The 18,226-nt window shown below is 33.4% G+C and overlaps 4 protein-coding genes and 2 non-coding genes across 9 annotated transcripts; 2 read left to right on the top strand and 4 right to left on the bottom strand.

Moving 5' to 3' along the window:
• The first annotated feature begins 642 nt into the window (after nt 1-642).
• On the top strand, nt 643-4,510 carry oct-1 (Organic cation transporter 1). 2 transcript variants are annotated; one of them, NM_060216.6, is made up of 13 exons: nt 643-705; nt 1,322-1,399; nt 1,453-1,531; nt 1,577-1,668; nt 1,767-1,849; nt 1,908-1,986; nt 2,392-2,650; nt 2,697-2,805; nt 3,114-3,300; nt 3,349-3,464; nt 3,516-3,912; nt 3,991-4,123; nt 4,289-4,510. In NM_060216.6, the coding sequence occupies exons 1-13, from the start codon at nt 688-690 to the stop codon at nt 4,414-4,416; spliced, it is 1,758 nt and encodes a 585-aa protein (NP_492617.4). In that variant the 5' UTR covers nt 643-687; the 3' UTR covers nt 4,417-4,510. The 2 variants fall into 2 exon arrangements, with proteins under 2 accessions (NP_492617.4, NP_001021482.1); NM_001026311.7 differs by lacking the exon at nt 643-705 and having other exon boundaries at nt 4,289-4,509.
• Nucleotides 4,511-4,641: 131 nt separating this feature from the next.
• Nucleotides 4,642-6,677, bottom strand: nas-5 (Zinc metalloproteinase nas-5). Its single transcript, NM_060215.3, has 8 exons — nt 6,607-6,677; nt 6,449-6,552; nt 6,282-6,391; nt 6,115-6,238; nt 5,993-6,061; nt 5,590-5,708; nt 5,394-5,542; nt 4,642-5,059 (listed from the first exon to the last, which is right to left on the bottom strand). Exons 1-8 carry the CDS (start codon nt 6,664-6,666, stop codon nt 4,712-4,714), a joined length of 1,083 nt encoding a protein of 360 aa, NP_492616.1. The 5' UTR covers nt 6,667-6,677; the 3' UTR covers nt 4,642-4,711.
• A 1,457-nt stretch (nt 6,678-8,134) lies between these two features.
• On the bottom strand, nt 8,135-8,155 carry 21ur-13318. Its single transcript, NR_050450.1, has one exon.
• Nucleotides 8,156-9,098: 943 nt separating this feature from the next.
• Nucleotides 9,099-9,170, bottom strand: T23H4.t1. The gene has a single exon. It is a non-coding gene; the product is annotated as a tRNA-Glu (tRNA).
• Nucleotides 9,171-11,361: 2,191 nt separating this feature from the next.
• On the top strand, nt 11,362-13,683 carry nhr-69 (Nuclear hormone receptor family member nhr-69). The gene is made up of 9 exons (NM_060214.5): nt 11,362-11,529; nt 11,635-11,700; nt 11,750-11,892; nt 12,109-12,264; nt 12,459-12,604; nt 12,660-12,839; nt 12,887-12,992; nt 13,038-13,136; nt 13,408-13,683. The coding sequence occupies exons 1-9, from the start codon at nt 11,373-11,375 to the stop codon at nt 13,474-13,476; spliced, it is 1,122 nt and encodes a 373-aa protein (NP_492615.2). The 5' UTR covers nt 11,362-11,372; the 3' UTR covers nt 13,477-13,683.
• Nucleotides 13,648-18,168, bottom strand: inx-20 (Innexin; the record flags this gene model as incomplete). 3 transcript variants are annotated; one of them, NM_001264306.2, is made up of 11 exons in its annotated part: nt 13,650-13,883; nt 14,223-14,315; nt 14,361-14,484; nt 14,531-14,707; nt 14,758-14,964; nt 15,028-15,124; nt 15,173-15,423; nt 15,529-15,614; nt 15,653-15,740; nt 15,784-15,898; nt 16,262-16,338. In NM_001264306.2, 11 exons carry the CDS (start codon nt 16,336-16,338, stop codon nt 13,747-13,749), a joined length of 1,452 nt encoding a protein of 483 aa, NP_001251235.1. The 3 variants fall into 3 exon arrangements, with proteins under 3 accessions (NP_001251237.1, NP_001251235.1, NP_001251236.1); NM_001264307.3 differs by lacking the exon at nt 16,262-16,338 and adding an exon at nt 18,137-18,168 and having other exon boundaries at nt 13,747-13,883; NM_001264308.4 differs by lacking the exon at nt 16,262-16,338 and having other exon boundaries at nt 13,648-13,883; nt 15,784-15,897.
• Between the last annotated feature and the right edge of the window lie 58 nt (nt 18,169-18,226).

Below are 18,226 nucleotides of genomic sequence, written 5' to 3'. Positions count from 1 at the left end.
TATTACTGTAGTTTCATTAATGTGGGTATACTACCTCTACCTTTCCTAGTGTTTGACATAAAAAGGTCTCACCACGCATTAATCATTCAATTTTTTTTTGAGAAAACGTTGATCAGTGTAGATCCAGGTGGGACCGTTCAGATAGGATTGTTTTTAAAGAATCATGATTTTGAGCAAGTGCCGCAGATCTTGATCATATTAAAGCCCTTCAATTTTTCGTAGTGTGTACTATTTAATGATGTCTGGCAGGAAAAGATTCATTGACTTTAAGAAAGAATGACCAATATAAAAAGCAACATGCTGCAGGCCACCGGCTATTTTGGTGCCTACTCTAAAAGTTTCAACCTAAGTTCTCTTTCTTATTCTTTTTCTTATTATTTCCTATATTAAGTTCTCTTATCTATTTAGGCTTTTTAGACAAGTTCGAAGAAATTATTATTAGTTACATTGCCAACTCTGAATTACCACCATTGTCCTTTAACCCATGAAACATCAAATAAATCCTTAAAAATATCGGGTGCAAACTTTCTCACTTGACATTTCAAGTATTACCCCTCACTTCAATATTCAATCAACCGATCTGGGTACTTCACAATTTCCTCATTTTCCCCCTATTTTCTCAATTTTCTATTTTTTTTCCTGAAAAAAGTCGTCTCATCGACGATTTTAACGTATTCTATTGCAAAAATGTCATTCCAGGCAATGGTAAGTTGATCTCAATTGTCTATTCTTATCAAATTAAGACTTCTCATTATTTCTAATTACTCACAGACCGGCAAACTTTGACTTTTTCTTCAGAAAATGGGAAAAATGTGACTTTTTAGCAGCCAATTTATGTCCTGATTTTTAGTTGAACTTTATTCATTTTTGTAAACATAGTTTTTTCTCGTTTAAGCCTTTTACGTAATTATACTGTTTAGTTTTATTAAAAGAAGATAGGAATATCATTTTGTTGCAATTCTCAGAAGTCTTGTAGAATAATAGAAGTTCAGAAACAGCCTACCTTCGTGCCTACCAATAGTACCTTATGTTCCCATTTCAATTAAATTTTGCCTACAAACTTAAAAACTTAAAAAGCTTTTTTTCCGGCAGCAAGTTCCCGAATAGGCAAGAGGCAGGCATAGTTCGTCTTGTAAATAAAATTAAGTTTTTTTTTTGAAACTTCGATTGGTTGATGAGTTTAAACAAATTTAATATGGCTGTATTTCAAAATTATTTTCAATTTTCTTAACCAAATTTTTGAATTCCAACACTTGTTTTTTTAATAGGTCATTTTCATGTATTTTAAAAACTTTCAATAATTTTAAAGTAATTTTTATAGGAGACATTTGCTGAGATCAGTCAAGAAATATTGATGTCTGCAACTAAACCTCCAGATTTTGATTTCGTTCTAGAACAGGTTACCGCCACACAAAATCAAATATTCAAAGAAATAATAATATACGATTTAAGGTTGGCAACTATGGTACTTATCAGATTGTTTTCTTCTTTATAATTTGCCTTCCAACTAGTTTACCATCAGCATTCTCGGGTAGATTTTATTTATATAAACTCAAATAAAAAGTTTCAAATTTAGCATTCAACATTCCATTTGTTGTTGGAAATCCACCGCATACATGTCATATTCCTGAAGGAAAAGAATATTTACGACCATTGACTAATGATACTGTAAGTTCCTATTTTTATCAGGTTTTCTTTCAACAAAACTTTGAAAAAATAGATAATTCCAACTTTGAAACTTTTCTTTAAAAATAATGAATTTACAGCAAATTCTCTCTTGCAAACAGTACAACGAGACTCAAATAAACGTGTTCCGGGCTTTTACATCAGCTCCAGTCGATACTTACAGGTAACTTGTGGAACAGTTTATTTTTTAGATATTTTCATATAGAAATTCAAAATTTCAGCGATCGAATAAGTTTAGTGCCGTGCCAAAATGGATGGGATTATGATAACTCTACATATTTGGATAGCTTGGTGACAGAGGTATGCTTAAAAATAAATTTAACGATTTTTAAGCGAATTAGAAAAAAAAACTTCACGAACGACAATACGAAATTTCAAAATTTTAATGAAATTATTTGTACACTTTTATAATTATTATAATTATTCAATAATCTTGAATGACCTAAAGTTTTGCCATTTTCCGGTTTCATAAATTAGAGTTTTGCTGATTTTTTCTTAAACCCGATCACTTTTCTGCTGAAAAATGAAAGTATTAAAAACAAATTAACGGAGTAAAACTAATTATAGTTACTATAGTTGAGCCGGAAACAAATGGCAAAAATATAGGCTCGGGAATTCAAAATTAATTCAGCTTTTTAATTTTTTTTCAGAGCTTTAAATCATAAAATAATTAGAATAATTCTATACGACAGTACAAAATTTCAGTTCAATTTGGTGTGTGATCAACAAGCATGGATTGAAATATCAACAACGTCCTTCTATGTCGGAAGTTTTATTGGAAACTGTCTATTTGGATATGTTGCTGATAAATTCGGACGAAGAAGATCATTTTTTGTAATTCTAACAGTTTTGATCGTATGTGGAACTGCGAGCTCATTTGCAAAAGATATCGAATCCTTCATTATTCTTCGATTCTTCACTGGTTTGGCATTTCCAGCGTTATTCCAGATTCCTTTTATTATTTGTAAATTTGTGTCGATGGGTGTTCAATTGAGAAATATGGTTTTTAGGTATGGAATTTATGGGCAACTCTGGAAGAATATTTTCTGGACTTATGACATCACTTTTCTTTGGAGCAGCTATGGCTTTGCTCGGAGTAGTGGCCATGTTCATCAGAAGGTATCAATTTGAAAAATCGTTTGTATTTCTGAATGTTTGAAAGTCGCAGTAGTGTTGTCTAGTAAGGAAGAATTTTGAGCTCACTGTTGCACTTCTGAATTAAGCATTTTTAATTCAGAATATTTTTTTAAATAGCACACTTCTGAAAATATTAGCATAAGCACTTTGCACTGATATTACATACTAATCTTACCACATAGGTGTGTATGTATAATAAACCTTGATTTATATTTTTCAATTTCAAATAAATACGAAAAAAATAATAATTTCCAAGTTTTATAAAAGTTTAGCTTGAATTTTTATTTCAGATGGCGTCAGCTAACATTCTTCTGCAATGCTCCATTTGCATTCTATATAATTTATTACTTCTTCCTCCCAGAATCTCCAAGATGGTCAGTTTCAGTCGGAAAATGGGCTGACGCTAAGAAACAGCTTAAGAAAATTGCAAAGATGAATGGAAAGTCAAATGTTGATGTTGATGAATTAGTGGATAGTGTGAGGTTTTTAATCAATTATATGTTTTACCAAAAAAACAAATTTCAGATGAAAAACCATCAAAATGCTGCAGAAGAAAAAGAAACGAAGAGAAGTCACAATGTGACAGATCTTTTTAAAACTCCTAATTTAAGAAGAAAAACTTTGATTGTGACCTATATATGGTAAGATTTTCATATTTTTATAAAATGCCTATAAAAAAGTAATATTTCCAGGGTAATGAATGCAATTATTTACAATGGATTAACTTTGAATGTTTCAAATCTTCCAGTTGATGATTATTGGAGTTTTATAATAAATGGAGCAGTTGAATTACCTGGATATTTCGTTGTTTGGCCTCTACTTCAATGTGCGGGTCGTCGTTGGACACTTGCAGCAACAATGATTGTATGTGGTATTGGATGTGTTTCTGCAATGTTTATGCCAGATGGTTATCCATGGCTTGTGGCCAGTGCTTCGTTTATAGGAAAATTTGGAGTTGGATCCGGATTCGCTGTTATCTATATATTTGCTGGAGAGCTTTATCCAACTGTTGTTAGAGCAATTGGAATGGGAATGAGTAGCATGGTTGCCGGTTCTGGGCTCTTGTTGGCTCCGCATATTGTTAATTTGGTAGGGTTTCTTTTTTTATAAATAAGTTTATAAAACTTTTTGAACCACAAAATAAATATTGGAAAAACGATTTTTCAGGGGAAAATAGTAAAGATATTGCCTCTACTTATCATGGGCCTGATGGCTTTGTCTGCCGGTATTTTGACATTTTTCCTACCCGAAACTCTTGGAGCACCACTGCCAATGACAATTGAGGATGCAGAGAATTTTGGTGAGTTAAAGACTTTGAGATACGGTGTCTTAGAATACTAACGCTTACTTCGTGGTAAAGAAAGGTATCACTTGGACTGTCTTATAATGTTCCAGGACGAGGCATATGCTTATAGGTCTCTTGCAAGCTGTTTACAAATCATTAATAATTGAAATAATATTTCAGGTAAAAAGCCAGAACCAGACAGTGGAATGTTCACACAAGCAGCCAAGAAACGAGAATCTCAACCACTTCTGGAACCCCATACACCAATGGATAGAAGACGGAGAAGTAGTCGACTTATGAATATTTAGACTTTTATTGTTCTCCATTGTTTTCTGAGGATAATTGGTAGGTTTTAATAAAACTTTGATCTCAATATTTTTTGTATCAATAAAGATTGTTGCTAAAAATGCGACTTCCGTCTTGCATCGACACTCCGATATTCTACCACTTTTTATTAAAATTGTTTGCATAGTCATATTTTTTGCATACCCAATGAATACATCAGTGTAAAACTGTAAGAAGTGAAAAATAAAAATAATTTGGGGCATTATTTATACAAATACCGTTGAAAAAAATATGATAAATTAAAATCATCGGATCAAATTATTGAAAAATCGATTTGATTCTTTGCCAAAGTGATCCATCGGATGGAGTTCCAGATGTTGTAGTTGTTGTAGATGTTGGTGCAGAACATGAAGAACAACAAAATGTAGCCATTACTTTACAATTAAGCATTTCTCTTGATTTCAACATTGGACATATTCCTAACCGATCTGTACACGAATCTCCTTGTTGTACAGGTGCATTTGTAATAATTGGATTATTCAACTCAATATGTTCTTGCTCAACAATTTGTTGGAAATCTTGATGCATACATTTGGAACAATGATAGATTGCACACACTTTCTTATAGTCATTGCTAGAAGCATCTTTGGGGTGACCAATAACTTTCTGAAAAAGAAATGAAACGAGTTATTTATTTTTCTTTTTCCGTATTATTTTTCTTTTTTTCACATGTTCATACATCAGTTTCGAGTTCGGTTCACATGATGTTCTGAATGTTGACTAACTATTGATTTGATGATTTCTATAAATTCTACGATCTTTTTTGACTGAACAGGATTTTGAAAGACAAACATTGCAGGAAATTAAGTTATTTTTGTGCTAAAAAGTGTTTTGAAAATCACGACAATTTTTATTGATTAGCATTTTTTGGTAACATTTGGCACTTACTAAAAACATCCTAAAGGTGAATAAAAAAAATGGCATAAATATACATACTTACCTGAAATTTTGAATCCTTTGTCATCATACTAATCTTTCCTGGTTTTGCAAAAGCATTCTCATCATAATGCATTACAGAATTATAATCATATGGAACACTGTAAGTAGTTGCATCACGAGATGACAACTTCTCAAATTGAGGATATTGTGCTGGAATTTCAGGCTTATTTTTAAAACAATTAAAATTGCTTCAATACCAGGCTCAATATTTTTATAGAGAACATTAATAAAAGCATCTCTATCAGCTCTCATATGTTCATGCCACAGGCCAATAACGTGAAATAACTCATGGATTACTGTATCTTCTTGAATGCATCTGAAAATAAATCGGGGCGTAGTCGAGGCGCCTTTCACTTTTTGCCTTGCTATAGTTGGTTTTAATAATTTTTAAAAGGTAATACATATCTTTTTTTCTCGCATTTTGAAGTTGAGATTTATTTCCATTAAGCATGATTTCCCGTAGAAATTACGGTTTTCAAAATAGGTATTTATATTATTCTTCGTGAACAACAACTTTAATTCAACTTATGATTCATAGATTTTCGGCAAGTTCCCAAAAAATTACGAAAAATTATTCGAAAATGTTCAAAATGCACCTACGATTGATCATCATTGCTCTCCAACATCACAACATTCTTTCCAGGAAATCTACCAATACTTGCATAACATCTGAACTTTTCACATACATTTCAAATTCAAAATCTACATTCAAAAAATCAAACCCTTGACCCTTTTTGTTATTAATTTCTGCATAATCAGGTTGATTCGTGCGCGGAATTAATCGAATACATGTATTATTTGCAATCTTTTCCATTGCAGTTTTGATTGTATCTCTTTCGACAGTATCTGAAAATACTTTAATTTTCAAAGAAAAATTTGAAAAGTTTACCATAATTGCCCGATATAACATATGGAATTAGATAATTTCCATCCAAATCCTGCATTTTGCTCCATCGTAAAGGTGAGTTTGATAGAAGAGCATTTCGAAATATGGGCCTCCTTAAAATTGATTTTTTTTCTCAGGTTGGGAAAGTGAGTATATAATAATGTGCAAACCTTTCCCGTATTGGTGAACTATAAACTAGTTGCTCTGCAGGCCCCCGTAGTTGAACTATATCGCTTTTCCCATTTTCAGCACCATATATATTGATCCGTCGACCCTGAAGAAGTTAAAGTTCTGATCAGCATTTCTCCATAAATCAGTAAACACTTACCCGTCCATTGACCACCGAAACAGTCAAAATAATGCTTAACAATAACTGTTTGATGTCCATTTTCCCTTAAAAAGTGAACATAAAAGGATAAGAATGGAAAAAAGGTGGAAAATGGGGTAGAGAGAGAAAAAAAGAGAAAAAGACAGCTGCTCAGACATATAACCAGAAAAAAAGAATTTCCCACATTGAATCGGTACTGATGTGGTCGTCGAAGAGTTCCGGGAAGTAAATGTTTCAATTGAAATGGATTAGAACAAACCAGAGATGTGCGGCACAATCACTTTTTTTTGGAAGTTTATATAGAAATGCAGATAAATATTTCTAATTTCTGAAAATAATTTCACTTTTACTGAAAAGTTTCAAAAAATGCACTTAAAAGCTGCCACACAGTCGCAGTTTACCGATAGGCACATTCATACGACACATTTCGAATTTGAGGCAGTTTTTGATTACCTTTTTGAAATTTTCAATTAAATTTACATAATCCTCAGAAATTACAAATAAATTTATATATTTTTATATGGATATTGAAAAAAAAAAATTTCGAAACAACGATGAGAGAAGGGGGTTTTCGAAAATGTGCCGCACAATACTGGAAGGAACTTATTATTTTAGTTCAACAAAATAACATTTTTTTAAATGTATAGTAACTCTGACATTTCTAATACTCAAAACCTATTTTGTTCAATTTTCAAAAATACGATTCAGTTTTTCTACGGTTGGCTCCTGGACGTTTCGGTATTCGGTGCCGGCCAAAAGTATTTGCATTCGGGTTTTTTGGTGATTTTTCCAATTTTTCAATTGAGCATAACTCAAAAACTGAAAAATTTTAAAGATTTTGTAGACCTTATATTTTCCCAACTATGCCAATAATTTGCTGATATAGGAAAGGGTGAAGCGGCTAACATCTTGTGGGTCCATTTTTGAATATTTCTCTGAGAAAGCCTGTACTCCAGAACACAGACCTTTTGAATATGTTTCAGTAGTAATAAAATAATCTACATTCATTAATCTTTTTTTTTCACAAATAATTGTAGTGTCAAAATTCAAATAGCTATTCATAATACTTTACAAAAGCTCCAATTTCTGAGAGAACAAAATCAAAATGAAGGTTAAAATCAGTCAAAATGCCACAGCGCCGCAAATAGTTGTTCCAATTTATAGCTGCATTTGATTCTGAAAATTGACATATTTTTGATGATGGGAGCGGCATGTTTCACTTAAAGTTTGCACAGTTGGGTGCCAACTGTTTACCAATTCTATCTCTCTCAAAAAACGTCTCCCCCATTTTCCATAATAATTGTGCTTCCATTCCATTCATAAAGATGTCATGAACTTGATAAACGGGGAGACTGTGTACGTGTGTCTGTATTAGCTTTTTCCTCTTTTCATTCCCCGTTTTTCCTTCTGACTCATATTTATATAATGGGTTATTATAAGATTCAATTCGTAAGAATTCTGAATTGATATGAAAGTAAAATATTGTCTGGAGACGGTTCTGGAAATTTTTGGAACGAAACCATGACACATTTCTGATCAAAAGTTCAGATTAAGATATTATACGAAAATTGGCATCATTTCTCGACGCGAAGAAAAAGTTTAAAAAAATATGTGTATTGAAGGAAAATCTGTGGAAATTTGGGAAAAGTTGCAAAAAACAGAAATAAAATCTACAGTACTCGGCAATTGCCGACCAGCAATTTTACGAAATGAGCAAATATTTTTATTGAAATTCAGTAAATAAAATATAGAAACTATTTGCTTTATGTGAAAATTACTGAATTTATTTTATTTGTAATAATTTAAAAATGCTCAAAAATTGTATGAAAGTTGAACACTGGAGAAATTGCCAGGCACCCCTGCTACAGTACTCTAAACATTGCTCTAATCTCTCAACTTGCTCTTAACATTGCCCACACCTCTGTGCAAAAACTTTCGCTTCGCTCCGAGACCTTTTTTGTAAAAAATTCTGGTTTCTCGCAACTGTGTGATATGTTGCGATAAATTGCAATGTCGGTTTTTTAGTAATAGTTTTCAAATTTAATTTTTTATTCTGTTTTTCGATTTTCGAAAATTTACATATTTCAAAAAATTAAAATGTTCAATTTTTGAAATTTCTCCAATTCAAATTTGTTCAAAATTGTTTCACAGCTTATTCCTGCAATTTCAGCAAGATCCCAAAAAATTTTTGCGAGTAGTATTCTTATTCAAAATCATAAATTAAATGCCAACTCAATTTTTGAATGCTCGAAAGCTCTCAAGTTCTCTTTGGCTCAATCGATCTATGAGCGATAACGGGACCTCCGCTCTCCTTCCTCAAGGTTGTTGTAAACCAGATGAGATCTTTGCAAGGTATCTGTCAAGAGTATCAAGACGCAGACAGATACACACACGAACGGACTTCTTGTTTTCGTTCATTTCTTTCTAACTATTTTCTTACCTACCCTTCTATTTCACAATTTTTATTACACAAAAATTTGAAAAAAATAGACTTCCCATGCCGGGAATCGAACCCGGGCCGCGTGGGTGAAAACCACGAATCCTAACCACTAGACCACATGGGAGCGGCGACATTCGCTTTCATTCTTGCCGTTAAAAGTCAAATACTTTGCTTAGTGATTAAAAAAGACAAGACTACAAAGTATCCTGTAACCGATAAAAAATAATCGATACTTATCATGTTATCAATTATTCCGTTCCATTTAAGATGTCACAGATGATCACTGATCGTATTGTTTTCCGTATGATCTATGAAACATTAAAACTTAGCAACTGTACGTTTTTCTCAATTCCGCCTCTTCCCTTAAAAATAATAAATCAGGTGATTTTTAATGTATTTTGAAATTTGTGTGTCGCATGTTTGTTTTCGTTGTCACTCTCACTTTACGTCTGAAAAGGAATTTTAATCGATTTTTCGAAGATCAAATTGTCAACCGTTTTCATTTTTGGCTTCAGTGGTAGGCAGGCATGTCGTCAGGACAGGCGATCGTGCCTTGCATACCTGCCGCCTATTTTCTGCATTCTGACGGGAAGCGCGGTGTTTCGTGCGATTTTCAAACAATGTTTGCGATTTTTGAGCGAAAGATACGGTGCCGGGTCTTGACACGACAAAAAAAATGATAAAAATTAACAGAGAAACTGAGAAAATACACGAGTGAAAAACACAATCTCATGGGAAATTTATAAAAATAAGAATTTAACAAAAGTTTGTCGTGCCGAGACCGGCTACCGTATTTTCGGCGCAATAATACCCGACAGTTCATAAGCCGGGTTTTTCAGAATGGGAGTCAAAAAAGGGTTACTGTAGCAGTAGTGTCCAATACATTCGCTTGTAAAGTACGGTACAAGGTGACCATCGGAAAGAACGGAAAATGTGAGAAGCTATTAAAATTACAATAAATCACATTTTTGAGATATCTGTTGTTTTCCATAACTCTTCATATTCATATTATTTCAAGTAAAAATCAGTTTGTCAAAATCAAAAAACAAACATCAAAAAACAAAAACTATAAAGATTCATTTTTTTGATAGTTTTTGACATTAACTACGTTGATTTTAACCGAATCTATCTAAATAAGTCAACCAGGCGAGTTTTAATGTTAAATTCAAAAAATTTAGCAAAAATGCTCGAAAAATTCAGCTGAAAATTGAAAAATCCTATTCTCCTCGAGAGACTGCGTAAATCCATCGCGACCAGCTCTTCCATTTCTAGACATGAGTTCGGAAGCCCGGGATTTGTAAAACCTGTAAATGAACCAAATCATTCTCAACCCCTCCCGTTCGAACTTCGAATGAGCTGCGTTTTCTTAAACTGAAATTCCAGAAATTACAGTCGTCTTTCAATATTGTATTCCCGATCTCTGCAAGACCCTTATCAGTCCTTCTATAAATTTCTCATTTTCTCTACCCACTCTCTCATTTTATAATTGTCTTTTCGTCGTTTCTTTCACATGTTTGTCACTTCTTTGCCCCCTTCTTCCCGCCATTCTTATCAAACACCCATCATACGCTCTCCAATACAATGTATTCTTTTTCTTCTTTTTCCAATCATTTTCCTGCTTCTTCATACTCTCTTTTTTTGTTCTTCACACACGTTTTAAGGATCATTGACAATTTGAAATCAGGAAGATCAGTTTTTATGAAGTCGGGTACAAAGAAGGATAGACTAAACTAGAATTTTGTTCTAGAAAAGTTTCAACTAGAAATTGAGATACTTTATTAAATGTTCAGATTTGAAAAATCTCTATGTTTTCCACCCTGGCATATACATATATACCGACATACGTGCCTACAGGCCAATGGCGCGCGGAATATGCCCACCAGTAATTCTACATGAGCCAGGGAGTTCTCATAGTATCTGAAATTTGAAAATGGAGGTAAAAAATTAGGCAAATTGCAACTTTCGAACAGTTTTTCGGACGAATAAAGGTTATTTTCCAATAAAACAAAAAATGCGATATATTCTGTCACCAAATTTAAATAAAAAATATCGAGAGAACATGCCACACTGGTTTGCTTTAGGTTTCCTATTCCTGCATTTCTGTAAATTAAATTATGTCTTTTCATGAGTAGGTGGTCTTCAAAGCTGCCTTGTAGGCACGTAGGTAGGCCTATCTAGGCTTAGATCTATGTAAGATCTAGTTTTTGGACATCTAATTTGAATTTAAACTTGCTCATCAAATATTCTATTCCGCTTCTTCCTACTTTTTATTATTGATTCATATTATCTAATAGAGCACAATTACATAAATATTTAGACAAAAAGTATGGTCGAAGAAATATGTCATATTTGCAACGACAAATCAACTGGTAAACACTACGGGGCAATCAGTTGTGATGGATGTAAAGGATTCTTTCGACGAAGTATTCGCAAACGATATCATTATCAATGCAGATTTGAACAAAATTGTGATGTTACCAAAAGTATGTTTATAGTTTTTAAAGTTTTTGGGCCGTTGGTTTCTGAAATTTCCAAAAGCAAGTCGGTCCTCCAATGTAATAAATATGTAATATTTCCTCTTATTTCAGATAAACGGAACGCATGTCGAGCATGTAGACTTCAAAAATGTGTAAAAGCGGGAATGAAGAGTAATGGTGAGATCATTCCAATACTTTTTTATAAAAATAGCCTGTACTATTTCAGCAATTCAAAATGAACGGGATGCAATTGGAAAACGGAAAAAGACTACGGGAGCTGAAAAAGAAGATTTGATAGATCAACTTGTTGCCGCAGAAACATTATGTCAGCAATTAAGGTCCAGTGTAATCAAGAATACATCTTCACTTGTAAGTTTGATTGGGATTAAACGCAGTGCTTCAAATTTCGTCAAGAGGGATTTCTTTCAATTTGGAAAGTTCTTGATTTTCTTTACTTAAGAAACACGGTTTAATTATGCCGGAATTTGTACCTGGTGGTTCTTTTTCCGCCCCCAGAAAAATCTGTTTTCTAGTTTCACCTCTTGATCTCAGTCAATAATCACATTGAATCCACGTGTTTTACAGGCACCATACGACTGTGGAAAAGTTAAATGGAATTATGAAGATGCGAGAGCTGCCACATTGGATGATATTGGAAAATCGATTCATCAACAATTGGTTCTTTTTATCGAATGGGCGAAGTCATTACCTCAATTCTCGTTTTTGGCTCAAGCAGATCAGGTATGATTTTTTTTCTATGAAAAATTTCAGAAAAATATTTGTTAGATGATTTTTTTTTTGATAAAATCAAAAACAACAGAGATATTATTTAGCTGTCATAGTAGCGAGTTTAATACTGAAAATACTGCAATTACTTGTTTCATACTTTCTTTTTTAAAAAATGACGACTTCTAGCAACAATTTCATAATTCCAGGCAGCTCTTCTCAAAGGCGGTGCCGCGTCAATAATTGTACTTGGAGTAGCATATCGATCGATTTGTCTGACAGTTGAAAATACAATTTGCCTTGCAAATGACACACTTCTTCCAAAAGAACATGCAACACAAGTGGGAGATATCAAGTGAGTATATTCTCATTTCATATCTGTATTCTCAGGTTTTGTACAGTCATTTCAGTTGTGTCGTCGGACGAATTATTGATGAAATTGTGAATCCAATGAGGAGGTTAAATATGGATTTAATTGAATATGTTGCACTGAAAGCTATTCTGTTTTTCAATCCAGTCGTCAGAGAAATCAACGATCAGAGTCCGGTGGAGAACGCCCGATATGCTTTTTTGAGGTCATTGCAGAGAAGGTTTATTTGACAATACTAGCTTCTATAACAAATGTAATATATTTCAGGTGTACTGACAAGGCACTTGAAAATATGGAAGACGAATCAATGGATTGCAGAAGTGGAAAGCTTTTGTTATTACTTCCATCACTTCAGGCTATTGCTCAACAATTGGTTAGTTACAATTGTTATTCAAATTAGTAATTTATGAATTTAAAGGTAGAAGATGTCCAACTTGCTCGTTTGTTCGGTCTCGTGAATGTCGATTCGTTAATGGAAGAACTTATTCTAAATGATATGAAACCTTCAGATCCACAGGTAATTTTTATTTTGAAAAGCAGAACAATGAAAGGAATATCTTAGTTATTGGCAACTTTCAAAACCTAAATCCTGAGCCCGGGGAATTTTATTTCAAACTCTTCCAAATGTGGAATATGCACAACAAATTTTGTTTAGTCTATCTAAGGAGAATAGGTCAATAAATATGCGGATTTCTTTTGTGCTTTGTGACTGTTAAGCTTATGGTGGTTTTGTGGAAGACCCTAATAAGTTCCAGAGACAATTTCAATCTCACAATTTTTGTTTTCAGATATTACAAACGAGTCTGGCATCACCGGTGAACTCGTCCGTTAAAGCAGAAGTTGAATTGGAAGAATAGTTTCCAATTTTCCAATATTTTATATTCAAGAGACCATAATCTCATCTTGCCTCCCTTCCTGCTCAAACCATCTAAATACTTCCAAACTTTGACTTCTAGAAATCGGGTCCCAACGGACACATTACTTACCTGCTCAAACCACCTCATTGTTTCCTTTTTCTATGTTGGTTTTATTATTATTTTAATAATTATTATTTCATGTCATGCAAATATTTGAAATTGTAACAACAATTAATTCGGTATCAGGAAAACAACAAAATATTGAAATTATTATACATTCGCAGCTGAAGCCATTCGGCTGCTTGGAGGTCGAAGGAATTGAGGAGCTGGTGTAGTTGGAGATTGATCCAAATGTAAATCTTCTCGACTCATGAGAGGAACCAAAACTGATGTTTTCCGTCGCAGACCTGAAAAGGGTGCATAGTATTCAGGCAAATGAGAACAAGTCTAAAATGTATTTATTTTTCATAAGCTATGAATGATACTAACACCTCTCGGAAATAGTTTCTCTTTGAAACTGACTCAAATTTTGCGAGACTCTTTTTTAACCGGATCATACTTTTTTAAACGGCAGAACAAATTTGCATTAACTAGATGAGCACCTTTATGATAATCAGTCTGAACATCTAGGTCTAGCCATCACAAAAAAAGACCGAGAATGCGTAATTCCAAATTGTTCGGTGGAAGAAAATGCATGATTCTTAGTACGCTTGGTCAGGTAATTCACTACGTTCTTGAAAACTTACTTGGTTCAATAGATAAACCACCAGCAGAAGCAGATCTATCATAGTCGTCACCGTAACTTTTATCTTCCAAAATCTCTCTGATTGTTGCATGTCCTAAAAATATATCCTATAAAAGAATATAATTCAAGTTCTACTAACCTGATTCTTGTAAAAACTGATCCCACATTGTATCAACAATATCCGTACACATAAGAATACCAGAATGTATTGTAATCATTCGTAACACGAAAATTCCATCGATTTTTATATAGTCACGAACAAACTGTAATTTTATTTTTATCTATAGAAGCCTTTCCCAACACTCTTACCTCATCAAGTTCTTGTTTGAATCGGCTTTTTTCGAAATTAACATCAGCCAATTCTAGTCTTCTAGCAATAAATTGTCTTCGTTGATTAAATGGAATTGATGCAAAAATCCATGAGAGTATGGATCCAAAGGAAATTAGAGATAACATGGTGTACCAGAGCCATAGAATGAAAAATATCTGGAGATATCGGTTTTTATCATTAGAAGAAGTTTTTAATGTTGATTTACCTTTTCTGTAAAAATATTGATAACAAGAACACACTGGACAGTATGTCGTTGTACATGTCCAAGTATTCTAATCTGCATATCACAATATGTTACGACGGGGAAATTTGAAGATTCTTTCCATCCTTTTCCCATTATCAAATCATAAAATATTCCATAACCGTAATATCGATGAGAGTCAAGTTCCAAGAATCTGCTCATGAAATACATCTGGAATTGTAAATTTATATAAGAGTTGCCAGCTGAAAATGGAAAAAAAGATTAAAAGTCTACCTGAGTCAGCACATTCATCAGAAATAAGCATTTTATTGCTAGATACAAGTAGGTCAGATATGATTCGTAGTAGCGAACGTTGAAAATTCGGAATACCCTGAAAATTACCATTTTCCAAATAATAAATTCCAAGAAAAAAACAGACTTATGATGGTAGGGATGCTTCTCTCCAATTCTGAATCGATGTTTAAAAACGGATGACAAATGAGCTGAAAGTCCACGAATATTTGCAGTTCGTTGAGTTGGAACCACATTTGCTTTGTCGTTTGCAAATCCCATAATATCTTTGAGTCGAATTCCTGATTTGTCATAGAAAAGTCGCCATATTAAGCATGGCGCATAGAAGCTGAAAGCCACGTAGACAAGGAAGAAGGGCACCCATTGATAATATGATACCTGGAAAATTGTGGTTATAGGAAAGAATGGAACATTGTAATTTTTCAATTTTATTGGCGATGGTATACAAAAAATTGTGAAGCTCCCAAATAAGGTGGAACTTACCATGGTATACTCCCTGTTAACAACTTCAGGAAGATTATCGTCCTCAAAAGCAGTAACGTATGTGTTCCGAGCCCAGCAGTACATTTCTGAATTAAATATTAATTTGTTAGATTATTTTTATTACCTGTATAATCTTCCCAACTACTCTTGTATTCTGCGGGAAGCCAGCATTCAATAGGTCGTCCTCCGAACATTTTAAGTGATATTAAAACCTGAAAAAGTTTTGCAATAAAACAATCTTCAATTATCACTCACAGCAGTTAAAAGCAAAAATGTTGTTGTATAATAGTAGTGTAATCTGTCAAATATGTCATCATCTGCTTGTGGTTGGAGGAATGAGAGAGTTCCCACTATTTCAGCGAAAACCATTCTGAAAATATAGGATCTTAAGAGGTACTTTAACAGTCACAAAAGTCAGGAGATGCAGAAATATTTAGAAAGAAGTTTACAGTGAGATCATTAATGAATTGATGATTTCACCAGGCCATTACAGTTAAAACAGTACTTGTATGAGTTTTAATTATGTTTTGAAATTTCAAAAACGCCAAAACCACTGATCCTAAACATACTCCACAAAGGGCAATTGTCAAAACTTGTCTTCCAGTCGTGTTTTAAATTTTGGTAATAATTTTCTGCAAATTTATGAGAACATCATATCAGAACTAGCGGAAAACTGAAATAAAACAGGCCTGCCTGCCATTGCAATTTAAAACAAACTTTCAACTTTCGATACCTTGGAACACGTGCACCAGGTGAACCACCCGTCTTATTAGAAGAAGCGGAATGTTGGGGAAGTGCTTGAGCGTCCATCGGTGGAGGGGGAAAACAGAACTCTTATTCCATAATAATAATAATAAAACAATACACACCGAATAGTAGATGTATTCAATTACAGTTTGTATAAGCCAAAGTTGGGTTACAATAACTTGTGAGAATAGAAACTGAAGAATAGTTTCCGAAGAATGTTTGAGGAATCAAGGTTGGCAGCAGTAAGTGCCAACAGAAATGTGGATTTTCCCACCGTTTTGTCATGATTGCACAGTTTCACGCGTACTCTCAAGATCATTCAAGTTCGAGTAAAAAATGGGGAGAATGCGACAGTTTTTTTGAACTCGGTGAGCTGCACAAGATTTTTTAGATTTTTTTTTGAAATTTCAAAGATCTTCGCGAGAAGACTATAGTTACATAGACTCGCAATGATACAAAATTTGAACGCTCAGTTAATTAAACTATGAGAAATGTCTGATTTTGTTGAGATCCGCAGATAAGACATGGGCGAGAACATTGAGAAAGCTTTGCTTTTAATAGAATTTACTTGAAAATTGAAACAATTGCTAAACTCTGAAGACTAGATCCACAATGTTGATGTTTAGTGAATATATGAGTGATGGACAATGACTCAATTCAAATATTAAGCCATGTCTACAGTTCTATATTTGAAAACTTGTTTGAACTGATTTTTAATAGTTTTTGAATGATTTCTGTATATATTAGATGATGTGATAGTTTTGACTGTTGTTTTATGGACGACAGTCATGAATTCAATAGTGTAGGTCAGAAAACGATCATCGTATAGTTAAAGTTGCACAGTGTGTAATACAGATGTTAACCCTACAACTACTACAGTAATACTGTCAACTTCTACAGTAATACTGCCACAAATTTTATGTATTGGTGAAAAATATTGAGACATGAATCCCGCAAATACTAGAACCTTAAATAAATATTTTCGGGCTAACTGTCCTACATTTTTACGGATTTACAATATTCTCTATAACTTGAAAAATTAATTTCTTTTGAGGTCTAGGAACAAATAAAGATTGAGTATAGAAAAAAGTGAATTGATAGACATGTAATGATGTATGCCTAGGTCTCACCACGATGGATTTTATTCCAAATTGAAGCCACAAAAATGTGTGCGCCTTTAAGTAGTACAGTAACCAACTTTCCCGAAGTTAACCTTTTCTTCAATTTTTGAAAATTTCTCTCAAGTTCTTAATAGAATTTTCTCTTAAAAATGATTGAAAACTGAAACAAGTTGTTACGGTACTTTTTAAAGGTTCACATTTGATTTTAAGAACAGATCTTAAAGAAAGATAAAATGTTGACCGTTTTGAAATCTACTACTAATTGTTAGTTACCAAATTCTTGTCTCAGAATGGAAAGAATATCAAAAAACCAAAACAAGCAACCCAAAAAAACTAAATAAAATGTCCAAAACTGGCTGAAGTGTATGTGCTCCAAGAGGTGTGAACTCACCCACCTAAGCCTAAATGCTCACAATTTCTTCATCTTCCCTCTTCCAATAGACATATCATCACTTTTACCCCGTTATGTACACTGTTCGGATCATTGAATTGATCTCAAGTGTCTTGGGAAATGGTCATATATCCACTATCATTTAGATGATCGTGTCAATTGAAATCAAAACAAAAATCATCAATTTGAAGAGTTTTAGAGAAATAAACAATTTAAAAAAATCTAATTTTGAAAAAAAAAACTAAAAAGCTCAGCTTCACCTCCAGCAGCTCACACCAGGTGCTCAAACATTTGGAAAACAATACTTTTTGTAAATTCTTCTAAATTTCTAAATTGCAATAAAACTTACGGTCTTGGTGGAGGTGGTGGAGGACGTGGCATTGAACTTCTCGAGTGAATTCATAATGATGAGTCAATTGTGTTTATTTGATACGAATAA

Source organism: Caenorhabditis elegans, chromosome I, assembly GCF_000002985.6.
Source record: "Caenorhabditis elegans chromosome I".
Lineage (NCBI taxonomy): Eukaryota > Metazoa > Nematoda > Chromadorea > Rhabditida > Rhabditidae > Caenorhabditis > Caenorhabditis elegans.
Note: the sequence above shows the minus strand (reverse complement) of the source record. Positions and strands in the feature narration are given on the sequence as shown.